Here is a 15,192-nt window from a genome sequence, read left to right on the forward strand (position 1 = left end):
CTCTTCATCCACAAAACACTCCCCGTACCCTCCCCTTATATGGGCAGCTTGGGATAAGCCTGGGGAGGGGTTTTAACAAACACTAACGTCTTGGTTTCTGCAAGTTGGGGGCTGATGGAAAACCCCTGGGGGCTGAAATAGACCCCAAATGTGAACCTGATCCCCAACATCAGTGCCCAACCTCAATAATGCTCTTATGGCTGAATGGAAGCAACTCCCAGCAGCAGTAACGTAACTAGAGGGGGGCGGGCCCTGGTGCGTGACGCGCAGCCGGGCCCCCGCCCCCCTCCGTACGCAATTTTTCAGACTGCAGTTTAGTGGCGAGCGGACTGCCGGGGGGTCCTGAGGGGGTGTGGGCCCTGGCTCACTCGCACCCCCTGCTCCCCCTGTAGTTCCGCCACTGCCCAGCAGCAACTCCCAGCAGTAACTACCAGCAGCAACTCCCATCGATAACTCCCAGCAACAACCCCAGCAGCAACTCCCAGCAGTAACCCCAGCAGCAACTCCCAGCAGCAGCTCCCAGCAACAACCCCAGCAGCAACTCCCAGCAGTAACAACAACCCCAGCAGCAACTCCCAGCAGTAACTCCCAGCAACAACCCCAGCAGTAACTCCCAGCAGCAACTCCCAGCAACAATGTTGCAACATCTAATGGGAATCTTCCCAGAGAAGCAGGGACAGTTATAGAGAGGCAACTGCCTATTAACCCTCTTGGTTAGGGAATGAGATGCTTGAGGGGGCAGGTTTAACCCTATAGTATATATAGTCCCATGTTCCCACATACACACGTCCCAGAGTGTCGGAACTAATACCCCAGGGTTTATATTGATCCTGCTGAAACCTCCGGGGGGGGGGTGACATTGCACTATTGGGGCTTTTCTGCTACAGGAGGAGGGTTTGTAATGGATTTGATTCCTTTGATTTGTTACTTTAATTCACTAATATTCCCCAATACAAATCTTGTGCCTCACTACCACTCCCAGCATGCTCAGCTGTCAGAACAAGAGGAGTCGGAATGTCATTCAACAGCTGTTCCAGGGGAGCTGGGAATGTTCAGACCACGCCTCCTTGCGCTATTGGCTGGTATGGAGATGAGACCCACCAATCGGGGGGGGGGGGGGTGATCAGACTTCACCAGCCTGAGTCTAGGGGGGTTCTCTCTCCAGGAGGTGATAAGTAGCTTCAGTATCTGTTTATAAAAAATATCTTTACTGGACCGTAAAATGATTTTGCTGTGGGGTCCAGTAACTGCTCCAGAGCCACTCCACTCCCAGACTAACAGAACACCCCCTGATTTATACTGGTACAGCCTAACCTGCTATCGCTGTTTCCTGAGCTTTACTTCATGGCTGCATAGAAATCAGTGCAGTCTGCAGCATTCACAGGGCACAGAGAGTGATGACTCAGCACCTTACGACTCCTCCTGTTTCCATATCAGATGATTCGTCCAACCCCACCCCCCTGATATAATGATTAGTGCAAAGTGGTGAGTGCAGGAATGGGCGAGTATTACACTCTAATCAGTGTCCGCTTGTTCCATGTCTGGAGATTAACCCTTTGTGCTGAGCGTTAGCGACACTGGACATTAAGGAATTTGCGGCAGTTCTGCATCAGTAAATATGAAAATAAAGGAGTTTAAATTGTTACTTTGGGAAAACAAAGTCAGGTTTAACCCTTCCCAATACCCCAGAGCCAGTGTCACCCATAAGAACAGCAGTAAAATCACTTGTAGCTTTCGGCAGTTCCCCTGTGGCAGTCAGGGAGTTGCAGCGAGTTGCAGTTTAGCCACATCTAGAGCCCTATAAGTTAGGCATCTTGTTTAACCCTTGGGTAATCTGTGCAGGTGACGGTGTGTATTAGGGTTAGAAGGGGAGAGAAGAGGGAGGATGGGGGAGAGTAAGGCCAAACAATTGGGGAGAGTAAAGGAAAGGGGATGAGAGACAGAAGGAGAGAGGAGGGTCAGGGAGTAGAGAGAGACAAATGGGGGAGAGGAGAAATATAGAAGGGGAGAGAAGAGGGAGGATGGGGGAGAGTAAGGCCAAACAGTTGGGGGAGAAAAGGAAAGGAGAAGAGGAAAGAGAAGGAGAGAAGGGAAAGGGGGTTATTAGTGAATAAAGTGTTTAGTGGAGCCTCTATATAAAACTCCTCGGGAGCCCCTGTACCCCAGTGTGACGCGGCCCATAGAGAAGAGAGAGCAATAAATACAGTATATAGAGAGAAGAGAGTGATTATTACTGATCAGTTTATTGACAATAAATAATAGATAAATTGGGGGGTTGGTTTTTCTCTCTCAGACTTTATTTAGATCCTCTGGCCCAAAGGACATTGGCAGCAGTTGGCTCAGGGTGGTGAGGATGTGGGCGCCGCTGGGCTTGGTGAGATAAATGTCCCATTCTGCTCCAAACTGGCAAAGAAAAGATTCTCATTAGTGAGTGGCACCAACACTGAGTCAGACACACAGAACCCCCAGGCACATTCTACAGGGTTACTATTGTATGAGTGAGTATCAGTATCAGTATGAGTGAGTATCAGTATGAGTATGAGTGAGTATCAGTGAGTATCAGTATGAGTGAGTATCAGTAGGAGTGAGTATCAGTAGGAGTGAGTATCAGTATCAGTATCAGTGAGTGTCAGTATGAGTGAGTATCAGTATGAGTGAGTATTAGTATGAGTGAGTATCAGTATCAGTGAGTATCAGTATGAGCAGGGCCGCCATCAGGGGGGCACTGGGGGTACAGCTGTACCGGGCCCGGGCCTGAAGGGGGGCCCGGCTCGGCTGTGTTACACTTTTCAAATTAGTCGGGCCCCCCTTAACAGCGCCGAAGGTCACGGTGCAGCTGAAGATTCAAAGCCGCTAAGACCTGCTGCTGCTCACGCTGCTGAATTGTCACTCACTAAGCTCCGTGCGTGCGGCAAGTACACTCCCCTGCTCTTCCGGTACTGCTGCTGCTGACAGGCTGATGTGGGCGTGGAGAGAAGGAGGGAGGGGGAAAGGAGCAGAAGCGTTTAACCCTGCAACTCCAGACTGAGCAAGAGTCAGGTATTATAACATTGGCACTGGAAGCCTCTCTTTCCAGCCTGTATTTGTGTAATTATTTTAGCACCAGCCTAGTGTTGCTGCCATTCTATCCTAGTATGTCTGTTGTACTTATTATTTGGCAGATCTTTCTAGTGATCATGTTGCTTGCTTATTCTATCAGTTAAAAAAAAGTTTAATTTTTCTAATAGAACCATAAGCAGCCATTACTAAAGAAATAAAAAGCCTAGCTTGAAGGTTAGTTAAAGGGGTTGTTCACCTTTACATTATCTGTTAGTATGATGCAGAGAGGGATATTCTGAGACAATTTGTAATTGGGTTTTTATTTTTTATTTTTTTTTGAGTTACTTAGCTTTTTATTCAGCAGCTCTCCAGTTTGCCATTTCTGTAATCTGGTTGCCAGGGTCTAAATTCCCTTAGCAACCATGCACTGATTTAAATAAGAGACTGGAATATGAATAAGGGAGGACCTGAATAGAAAGATGATGTTTTTAGCGCTGGTGTCTGTGTGGATTTTTTAATGTGGTGTGGGGTTGGTGGGTTCTGGGGTGGGCGGGGCCAGGGGGCCCAGAAAATTTTGCTGTACGGGGCCCCGTGATTTCTGATGGCGGCCCTGAGTATGAGTGAGTATCAGTATGAGTGAGTATCAGTATCAGTGAGTATCAGTATGAGTGAGTATCAGTAGGAGTGAGTATCAGTATCAGTGAGTATCAGTTAGGGATGCACCAAATCCAGGATTCAGTTCAGAATTCAGTTCAGGATTCGGCCTTTCTCAACAGGATTGTGATTCAGCCGAATCCTTGTGCAAGGCCAAACTGAATCTGAATCCTAATTTGCATATGTACATTAGGTGTGGGGAGGAAAATCTTGTGACTTTTTGTCACAAAACAAGGACATTTTCCCCACATTTTCCTTTCTGGCCCTTAATTTGCATATGCAAATTAGGATGCAGACTCGGTTTGGTATTCAGCCGAATCTTTCATGAAGGAATCCCAAAAAGTGCGTTCAGTGCGTCCCTCGTATCAGTAGAATTGTGTTTGTTACAATCCTGGGTCCAGGCCAGGGGATAGGGTCATATATATATATATATATATAGAGGCAATAAAAGCGGTGGCGGCAGGTGACAGTTTGGACCAATCACAGGGGAGCTGCTTCTTTATATGTTTTTATCCGGTTGTGCCCATTTAACTCCAAACTTGAGCCGTTACCCAAGTTAAAATGTGCCTCGCAGGGAATCCCACACTTACCTCTCTCATAACTTGTCTGCAGGCCCCGCAGGGAGTTATAAACTCCGCTTCCACATCGCTGTAACAGAAACAAGAGACAGACTGACCCACAGATTCGTATTGACTGGGCAGGGTAATCACATGACACACGTGTTGTTGCTAAGGTTACCAGTTTGTCAGGCTTTCCTCTGTCTATTGGATTTATTCCCCACATTAATTTGGTTGCCGCTCTCTGAACCTTTTCCAGAACGTCTAGCAGCGTTTGATTGTCAGTGAGGATGAAAGCAGCATTGGTGATTGGCTCATTTTGATTTATTCACAGACAACCAATCAGAATAATCCTGCTGGGATGTTTTTTCTTTCCTGGTGAATGGAACTTGTAACAATGTCGCCCTGTTGGAGTCATGTCAATTTGTCTAACTGAATAACCTGCTGAACCCCAAGTTACATTATATAATAATTAATATCGACCCCCTGACTAATGTGCAACTCCTGTCTACAAGCAAATTGTCATATGATTAAACTGACTGTGTCACTTATTAACCCTACTAAATGTTCTGGGCACACAATAAGCTATACCCTCATACTGTACTGTCTAAGGGAATCAATATGGCACCTCCTCCTCCCATATGTATAAATACAAATATACAGAGAAGGAATGTTCTGGGCACACAATAAGCTATACCCTCATACTGTACTGTCTAAGGGAATCAATATGGCACCTCCCTCCTCCCATATATATATATAAATACAAATATACAGAGAAGGAAAAATACAAATATACAGAGAACGAATGTTCTGGGCACACACTAAGCTATACCCTCATACTGTACTGTCTAGGGGAATCAATATGGCACCTCCTCCTCCCATATGTATAAATACAAATATACAGAGAAGGAATGTTCTGGGCACACAATAAGCTATACCCTCATACTGTACTGTCTAAGGGAATCAATATGGCACCTCCTCCTCCCATATGTATAAATGCAAATATACAGAGAAGGAATGTTCTGGGCACACAATAAGCTATACCCTCATACTGTACTGTCTAAGGGAATCAATATGGCACCTCCTCCTACCCATATGTATAAATACAAATATACAGAGAAGGAATGTTCTGGGCACACAATAAGCTATACCCTCATACTGTACTGTCTAGGGGAATCAATATGGCACCTCCTCCTCCCATATGTATAAATACAAATATACAGAGAAGGAATGTTCTGGGCACACAATAAGCTATACCCTCATACTGTACTGTCTAAGGGAATCAATATGGCACCTCCTCCTACCCATATGTATAAATACAAATATACAAAGAAGGAATGTTCTGGGCACACAATAAGCTATACCCTCATACTGTACTGTCTAAGGGAATCAATATGGCACCTCCTCCTCCCATATGTATAAATACAAATATACAGAGAAGGAATGTTCTGGGCACACAATAAGCTATACCCTCATACTGTACTGTCTAGGGGAATCAATATGGCACCTCCTCCTCCCATATGTATAAATACAAATATACAGAGAAGGAATGTTCTGGGCACACAATAAGCTATACCCTCATACTGTACTGTCTAAGGGAATCAATATGGCACCTCCCTCCTCCCATATATATATATAAATACAAATATACAGAGAAGGAAAAATACAAATATACAGAGAACGAATGTTCTGGGCACACACTAAGCTATACCCTCATACTGTACTGTCTAGGGGAATCAATATGGCACCTCCTCCTCCCATATGTATAAATACAAATATACAGAGAAGGAATGTTCTGGGCACACAATAAGCTATACCCTCATACTGTACTGTCTAAGGGAATCAATATGGCACCTCCTCCTACCCATATGTATAAATACAAATATACAGAGAAGGAATGTTCTGGGCACACAATAAGCTATACCCTCATACTGTACTGTCTAAGGGAATCAATATGGCACCTCCTCCTCCCATATGTATAAATACAAATATACAGAGAAGGAATGTTCTGGGCACACAATAAGCTATACCCTCATACTGTACTGTCTAAGGGAATCAATATGGCACCTCCTCCTCCCATATGTATAAATACAAATATACAGAGAAGGAATGTTCTGGGCACACAATAAGCTATACCCTCATACTGTACTGTCTAAGGGAATCAATATGGCACCTCCTCCTCCCATATGTATAAATACAAATATACAGAGAAGGAATGTTCTGGGCACACAATAAGCTATACCCTCATACTGTACTGTCTAAGGGAATCAATATGGCACCTCCTCCTCCCATATGTATAAATACAAATATACAGAGAAGGAATGTTCTGGGCACACAATAAGCTATACCCTCATACTGTACTGTCTAAGGGAATCAATATGGCACCTCCTCCTCCCATATGTATAAATACAAATATACAGAGAAGGAATGTTCTGGTATCACACAGGACAGTATAGAGAGTGGCTGTGACTAATAGCCTTCTGTACATCTCTATAAGCCAAGCTTTCCTGTATATCACTAATTGAGGCAACGTATTGCAATATTTACATTATGTCAGTTTGTCAGTTCAAATGAATTATGTTCCCTGCAGACAGTTCTCTCTTTCCTAAATCCCCAGAGACCTGTAAATACCCAACATCCATAGCAGCCTCTCATTATAATTTCTTGAGCACAAACGAGCCTCCTGTTCATGCAGCTGTCACTTTAATTAAAGGAACATCTCCATCCCCCCAGCGCAATCTGCCTGTTGTTTCCGTTTCCATTTAGAATCAGTGTGTTAGATGTGACTCTGAACCATCCATTGATTTGAATAAGAGACTGGAATATAAAGAGGAGAGGCCTGAATAGAAATATGAGGAATAAAAAGTAGAATTTTTAAGATGGGGTCAGTGAAAGCTGGAAAGAGTCAGAAGGCAAATTGTTCAAAAACTATAAAAAAAAGAAAATCAATTGAAAAATTGCTTAGAATTAGCCATTCTATAATTAAAGATAACTTAAAGGTGAACAACCCCTTTAAGATCACCACTAAGAACATTAGGCTTATGGTACAGGAGTCATATTCTCCCCAACATGTCCTGAACCCCACAATTGACCAGTCCTATTAGAGGTAAATTTGGCTAGAAACACATATTTTCAGCATTTCCTGGGTTATTGATTGTCTAGGATCTAAATGAGTTGGAAATATTGTGCCGTTTTGTTTATCTGTGTCTTTTCATTCCGTGGCACAGAATCATTTTTGTGCCATGAAATTGCTGAAATATAATAATCTACTTATTGACACTTCCTCTGAGTTCCATTACGTTTACTCTCCCCAAACTGCCACTTCCGCAGTTACTGAGCCGTTACTTCTGCAGGTGATGACTGATGCTTTGCTGTGGGGGTGCAGTTGGGGTTCCTCCATCTCATCGGGGTGCCACAATATAAAAAAGGGTGCAGGCTACAAACATGGATGGGTTTTGGGTGGGATTCGGTGCATTTTTAGGGATGCACCGAATCCACTATTTGGGATTCGGCCGAATCCCCAAATCCTTGGTGAAAGATTCGGCCGAATACCGAACCGAACCAAATCCTAATTTGCATATGCAAAGTAGGGGCAGGAAAGGAAAAAGTGAAAACAATTCTTCTTTTGTGGCGAAAAGTCACGGGATTTCCCTACCCGCCCTTTGCTGTGGGGGTGCAGTTGGGGTTCCTCCATCTCATCGGGGTGCCACAATATAAAAGAAGGGTGCAGGCTACAAACATGGATGGGGTTTGGGTGGGTTGTGGGTGGGGTGTGTTATAATTGGGGAGGTGGGTCAGATGTGCAAGGGGCCCCAGTTTACATGTTGGTACAATATCTGGGCCCCCTTGGATTAGACTCTGCCCACCTTCATCCCTTTTGCACCCACTCTTTTGGGGGGCGTACATGCAGGTAAGGAGGAGCATCCCTTTCAATTTCATTTCCCATCTGTACTTCATACCAACCAACATTTTGAAAACAGAAAGAGGGACAAAAATTTTTTAGGGATGCACCGAATCCACTATTTGGGATTCGGCCAAATCCCCAAATCCTTGGTGAAAGATTCGGCCGAATACCGAACCGAACCAAATCCTAATTTGCATATGCAAAGTAGGGGCAGGAAAGAAAAAAGTGAAAAAAATTCTTCTTTTGTGGCGAAAAGTCACGGGATTTCCCTACCCGCCCCTAATTTACATATGCAAATTAGGATTTGGCCAGGCACAAGGATTCAACCAAACCCTGCTGAAAAAAGCTGAACCCTGGCCGAATCCAGAACCGGAGCCTGGATTCAGTGCATCCCTAAAAAAATTTGATCACTCTGATTTTTTGTGGCCACGCCTCCTTATTACCATGTACATTTGACAAAATTTGGCAGTTTATGGAAAGTTTGAACACATTTCTGTGGTTTTTATGTGTTATTACAGTTGGTGAGTTGCCCTTTAAGCTGAAAGTCACAGTTTCCCCAAGAGACCTGCTTATCTTAAAGGGGTGGTTAACCTTTAAGGTAACTTTTAGTAAGTTATAGAATGGCCAGTGCTAAGCAACTTTTCAATTGGTTTTCATTTTTTTTTTTTTTATAGTTTTTATAGTTATTTGCCTTTTTCTTCTGACTCTTTGCAGCTTTCAAATAGGGGTCACTGCCCCATCTAAAAAACAAATACTCTGTAAGGCTACAAATGTATTGTTATTGTTACTTTTTATTACTCCTCTTTCTATTCAGGCCTCTCCTATTTATATTCCAGTCTCTTATTCAAATCAGTGCATGGTTGCTAGGGGAATTTGCATCCTAGCAACCAGATTGCTTAGAATGCAAATTGAAGAGCTGCTGAATAAAAAGCTAAATAACTCAAAAACTACAAATAACAAAAAATGAAAACCAATTGCAAATTGTCTCAGAGTATCCCTCTCTACATCATACTAACAGTAATCTCAAAGGTGAACCGCCCCTTTAAATTGTTAATTGTAATTTTTTCTTTGCTTATCTTAAATAGTTACAAAAGTATCTATTCTTGGCTCTCTGCCAAAAGCCAATTAAGTTTCAGAAACTTTGTATCTTTTTCTGGTTGTTCGGTGCAGGAGATCAAAGAAAAAGTCGGGATATTTCATTAATAATCCGGGACTGCAAGTTGAGCTGCCCAAATCGGGACTGTCCCATGAAAAACGGGACAGTTGGGAGGTTTAGTACTTTATTCTTTTTTCAACTGCAATCAGAGCCAGGCTGGAGGCATTACCCATAGTTTGAGCTGGGGAGCGGGTCTGGGTCAGAGGGGCCCACTGGGATTTTCCAGGTGTCCTGATGTATAGACACAGTGTATATAATATATTCTGTATATAATCAGCTGGAAACCCAATAGTATCACACTCCCCCTTTAGCAGAGCAGCAGAGGGCACTGGCTTTGGGGCTTCCCCAATATTAGCCACTGACATACCTTGCCACGGCTATGGCCCTGAATTCCTTGTGGCCCTCGGACACGGCCTTCTGGATGGCGGTTCTCTCAGCGCAGATCCCCAGTGCGTAACAGGCATTTTCCACATTGCAGCCTATAAAAGAAAAAAATAAAGTGTCACAGTTGCCCCAGATACCCGGCTCAGGGCGAGACTGGCGGGCCACGTGGTATCCCACAGATCCTGTTTTTAATTTACAAGTTTGCGAAGATCAAAAATATTTTGTTTGCAGACGATAAAGCGGAAAGAAAAGTGTAAAAAACGAATATGGTTAAAGTAACAGTGCCTTAAAGGAACAGTAGCATTTAGGGTTGCGACCTTTACTGGATAAAAGTACCGGCCTTTCTATATATTTAGCTTTATTCCCTATTAATAACATTGGGATCACTGACCTTCCTATATATTTATCTTTATTCCCTATTAATAACATTGGGATCACTGACCTTCCTATATATTTATCTTTATTCCCTATTAATAACATTGGGATCACTGACCTTCCTATATATTTATCTTTATTCCCTATTAATAACATTGGGATCACTGACCTTCCTATATATTTATCTTTATTCCCTATTAATAACATTGGGATCACTGACCTTCCTATATATTTATCTTTATTCTCTATTAATAACATTGGGATCACTGACCTTCCTATATATTTATCTTTATTCTCTATTAATAACATTGGGATCACTGACCTTCCTATATATTTATCTTTATTCCCTATTAATAACATTGGGATCACTGACCTTCCTATATATTTATCTTTATTCCCTATTAATAACATTGGGATCACTGACCTTCCTATATATTTATCTTTATTCCCTATTAATAACATTGGGATCACTGGCCTTCCTATATATTTATCTTTATTCCCTATTAATAACATTGGGATCACTGACCTTCCTATATATTTATCTTTATTCCCTATTAATAACATTGGGATTAACCATCATTTTTACAGGCCAGGTGGCAACCCTAGTAGCATTTAGTAAGTAACATTATCTTAAATGCAGTCAGTGCCTCTATCTATCTATCTATCTATCTAATCTAATTATCTCTATCTGTTTGTCTATATATCTATCTAATTACAGATCTGGCCTTGTTGTAAGATTCCCAGGGGGCAAAGGAAATTGACATTGGGGTTTTGAGGGATGTCTTACACTTATGTGAGGCACCAAAATAATGTAAAGGGTAACTACACCCCAAAATTTTTTCTTTAATTCAAAGTGAAATCCATTCATTCCTCATTCTCACTGGGTTTATAGTTCTGTGTAACTGTCATTGTGTCTGTCCCTTTCTCTGCACTGCTGCCTCTGACTCCTGATACAACTTCCCAATATCCATTCATTCCTCATTCTCACTGGGTTTATAGTTCTGTGTAACTGTCATTGTGTCTGTCCCTTTCTCTTCTCTGCACTGCTGCCTCTGACTCCTGATACAACTTCCCAATATCCATTCATTCCTCATTCTCACTGGGTTTATAGTTCTGTGTAACTGTCATTGTGTCTGTCCCTTTCTCTGCACTGCTGCTTCTGACTCCTGATACAACTTCCCAATATCCATTCATTCCTCATTCTCACTGGGTTTATAGTTCTGTGTAACTGTCATTGTGTCTGTCCCTTTCTCTGCACTGCTGCTTCTGACTCCTGATACAACTTCCCAATATCCATTCATTCCTCATTCTCACTGGGTTTATAGTTCTGTGTAACTGTCATTGTGTCTGTCCCTTTCTCTGCACTGCTGCCTCTGACTCCTGATACAACTTCCCAATATCCATTCATTCCTCATTCTCACTGGGTTTATAGTTCTGTGTAACTGTCATTGTGTCTGTCCCTTTCTCTGCACTGCTGCCTCTGACTCCTGATACAACTTCCCAATATCCATTCATTCCTCATTCTCACTGGGTTTATAGTTCTGTGTAACTGTCATTGTGTCTGTCCCTTTCTCTGCACTGCTGCTTCTGACTCCTGATACAACTTCCCAATATCCATTCATTCCTCATTCTCACTGGGTTTATAGTTCTGTGTAACTGTCATTGTGTCTGTCCCTTTCTCTTCTCTGGTTTCGCCTCTTGAACAAGGCAGCAGAAGTCAGTTCACATTTAGGGCTGTTAAAGAGATACTGACACCAAAAAAATAATCTTTTTTTATGTCTATCAACATTTTCATGTACAGTTAGTAAATCACATGTGCTCTCCCCCTGCATCTGAACAGCTGCTCCTGAACTGGATATTGTCCCCACAGCTGCTACTAAAAACAGTGCACTATAGATGCACAATACACACCCTATACACGCACTATATTCGCACTATACACGCCCTATACACGCCCTATACACGCCCTATACACGCACTATACACGCCCTATACACGCACTATACATGTACTATACATACACTATACACGCCCTATACACACCCTATACACGCACTATACACGCACTATACAAGCACTTTATTCGCACTATACATGCCCTATACATGCACTATACACGCACTATACACGCACTATACACGCCCTATACACGCACTATACACACACTATACACGCCCTATACACACCCTATACACACCCTATACACGCACTATACACGCACTTTACACGCACTATACACGCACTATACACGCACTATACACGCCCTATACACGCCCTATACACGCCCTATACACGCACTATACACGCCCTATACACGCACTATACATGTACTATACACACACTATACACGCCCTATACACACCCTATACACGCACTATACACGCACTATACAAGCACTTTATTCGCACTATACATGCCCTATACACGCACTATACACGCACTATACACGCACTATACACGCCCTATACACGCACTATACACACACTATACACGCCCTATACACACCCTATACACACCCTATACACGCACTATACACGCACTTTACACGCACTATACACGCACTATACACGCACTATATGAGAGAGAGAGAGAGTTGGCAGAGAGAGAATTGTTAGTGGTATTTACCCAGAATGACTTTCCCATCCATGGTCAGGAGTGCGGCTCCCACCCGGAACTTGCTGTAGGGACAGTGGGCTCGCTGCTTGGCTTCATGGCTTTGGGCAACAAGTCTTTGGACGAGTTTGGGATGTAGAGAGGGGGCAGAAGCCAAAGGACACTGGCTGGTGATGTCTCCATCCTCATGGCAAGTGTTATTCCCATCCATATTCCTGGCACTCAGTAGAGGGTAAGCTCTGTGGGTGCCCTGGTCTGTGTAGGTTTGTGTCAGCACTTACATGTGGGTGTGTGTCCTGTCATATATCCTCCAGCCTCTGGGCCTCACTATTTGTATGGAACTGAATGGCCCAGGGAAGCTGCTTTCTGATTGGCTGGGGCTCAGCCCTCCTGTGTTCCTCCTCTGTATCTTGTCTCCTTCATTCAGGGGCAGGGGGGTTGTTCTTGGGAAGAGGCTGAGTGGCAGGTTGCAGTGCAGTGTCACCTTATTGGTGGAACAGACTCTTCTTGCTTCTTGCATAACTGCACAACTCTGCATGGGACCTCACTGCTGCAGTGACTCTATTCATTCATCTCTCAGTCTCCCTGCTGTCCTGTCACATCACACCGGCATCCAGCGCAGACGGGGAACAGCCACTGGGATGTCTCTCTCACGGGGAATGGGGCTTGTATGCATTGTACAGAAAGAAAATGGGGAAGGGAGAGAGAGAGAGAGAGAGAGAGAGAGAGAGAGAGAGAGAGAGAGAGAGAGAGAGAGAGAGAGAGAGAGAGAGAGAGAGAGAGAGAGAGAGAGAGAGAGAGAGAGAGAGAGAGAGAGAGAGAGAGAGAGAGAGGGAAAGAAGGAAGGAAGGAAGGAAAGATGAATTAAGGAAGAAAGGAAGGAAGAATTAAGGAAGAAAGGAAGGAAGAAAGAAGGAAGGAAGGAAGGAAGGAAGGAAGAATGAAGAAAGGAATAAAGAAGGAAGGAAGGAAGGAAGGAAGGAAGGAAGGAAGGAAGGAAGGAAGGAAGGAAGGAAGGAAGGAAGGAAGGAAGAAAGGAAGAAAGAAGGAAGGAAGGAAGGAAGGAAGGAAGGAAGGAAGGAAGAATTAAGGAAGAATTAAGGAAGAAAGGAAGAAAGGAAGGAAGGAAGGATAAAGGAAGAAAGGAAGGAAGAATTAAGGAAGAAAGGAAGGAAGGAGGGAAGGAAGGAAGGAAGAATAAAGGAAGAAAGGAAGGAAGAATTAAGGAAGAAAGGAAGGAAGGAAGGAAGGAAGGAAGGAAGGAAGGAAGGAAGGAATAAGGAAAGAAATTACATTATAATATATGATATTCTTAAAGGGACAGGAACAATGGTCAGTTCACTTTCAGAAACCGTGTCATTTTCAAATATTCTGCTACAAATAATGAATTTTTATAGTATCTGTTTATAATTCTTATCAGTTTTTCAAACTTTTTCCATTTCAGAATAATTTTGTTTCACCGTATATGCTGTAAACCAGGGTGCTGACTTTCTAAAACTGGTAAATCTGTACCAATTGTGACAGTCGGTGATCCGGGTCACTGAGCCAATCCAGCGACTCAAAGAAATGATTAATGTTAGAAAACTGGAAATAGTTGCCCTTTGTGGAGTTCTGTAATGATACTTTTAATCTTAAATCTCTATTTTGTCTAATGATTTACCTTTGTTCTACAGCTGCACAGTCCGGCATTTCCGTTGCTATCTTGTTGCTAGGTTGAAGGACGTAAGGTTACTCAGTATTTGTCGGAATGTCAGGATAGGAAATGAATAAATGTGGGAGTCAAACCTAAACTGGCCAATTGAAAGTATTAGTAGCAGTGTATGTGTTGTTCTGCTTTCAGAATGGCTTGGGCACTGGGAGCAGGGGTGTAACTATAGAGGAAGCAGACCCTGCGGCTGCAGGGGGGCCCAGGAGGTATAGGGGCCCCATGAGGCCCTAATTCATATACAAATAAATATTGGAGAAACAAGTCAACCTCTAAACATTTTGGGGGCCTGAAAAATAATTTGCTGTGGGGCCCAGTAATATCTAGTTACGCCACTGACTGGGAGTTCATGTTTATTTCATGTTACATAGTAGAGCAACTCCCACTCACATGAATAAACTTAGATCTGCAAATGGACAATAAATAATAATGTTTCACTGCTGCTTCTCACACATGACGTGGCGTTCCTGAGTGCCGGCATCATAAACCCGACCATAAGGGGGCGCATCACAAGACTGAGTAGGGCAGGATAAAAGAGAACATAAGGAAGTGCTGCGTTACAGAAGGGGTGGTAGAGACACGGAACAGGCTCCCGGCAGGGGCAGTGGGACTAATACTGTATAATAATTAATGTGCGCTTCTTTGTTGGACTACGGGACATCTGCCTCCATTAATAGAAGTGGTACTGCCAGTGACAAAGCTATCAATGCTAATGTGCAAGTGCAGCAACCAATCAGCACATGAAAAAATCCACAAGATTATACCCCCCCCACCCCCACAACCAGGTTATTTAGCTAATTGCACA

At 43.3% G+C, this 15,192-nt stretch overlaps 1 protein-coding gene across 1 annotated transcript; it reads right to left on the bottom strand.

The window, feature by feature from the left end:
- Nucleotides 1-2,224: 2,224 nt before the first annotated feature.
- cda.S (cytidine deaminase S homeolog) lies at nt 2,225-13,286 on the bottom strand. The gene is made up of 4 exons (XM_018228343.2): nt 12,695-13,286; nt 9,678-9,789; nt 4,284-4,341; nt 2,225-2,403 (listed from the first exon to the last, which is right to left on the bottom strand). Exons 1-4 carry the CDS (start codon nt 12,891-12,893, stop codon nt 2,290-2,292), a joined length of 483 nt encoding a protein of 160 aa, XP_018083832.1. The 5' UTR covers nt 12,894-13,286; the 3' UTR covers nt 2,225-2,289.
- Between the last annotated feature and the right edge of the window lie 1,906 nt (nt 13,287-15,192).

The sequence above is a fragment of the Xenopus laevis genome, chromosome 7S, assembly GCF_017654675.1.
Source record: "Xenopus laevis strain J_2021 chromosome 7S, Xenopus_laevis_v10.1, whole genome shotgun sequence".
Classification (NCBI taxonomy): Eukaryota; Metazoa; Chordata; class Amphibia; order Anura; family Pipidae; genus Xenopus; species Xenopus laevis.

What these genes read in the sequence shown, in the direction of transcription:
- cda.S (XM_018228343.2), bottom strand. Translation starts at nt 12,893, where the DNA reads ATGGATGGGAATAACACTTGCCATGAGGATGGAGACATCACCAGCCAG. An exon ending in GGATGGGAAAGTCATTCTGG is followed by an intron (nt 9,790 to 12,694) that starts GTAAATACCACT and finishes TTTCTTTTATAG; the next exon opens with GCTGCAATGTGGAAAATGCC. An exon ending in GCAGACAAGTTATGAGAGAG is followed by an intron (nt 2,404 to 4,283) that starts GTAAGTGTGGGA and finishes TTTCTTTGCCAG; the next exon opens with TTTGGAGCAGAATGGGACAT.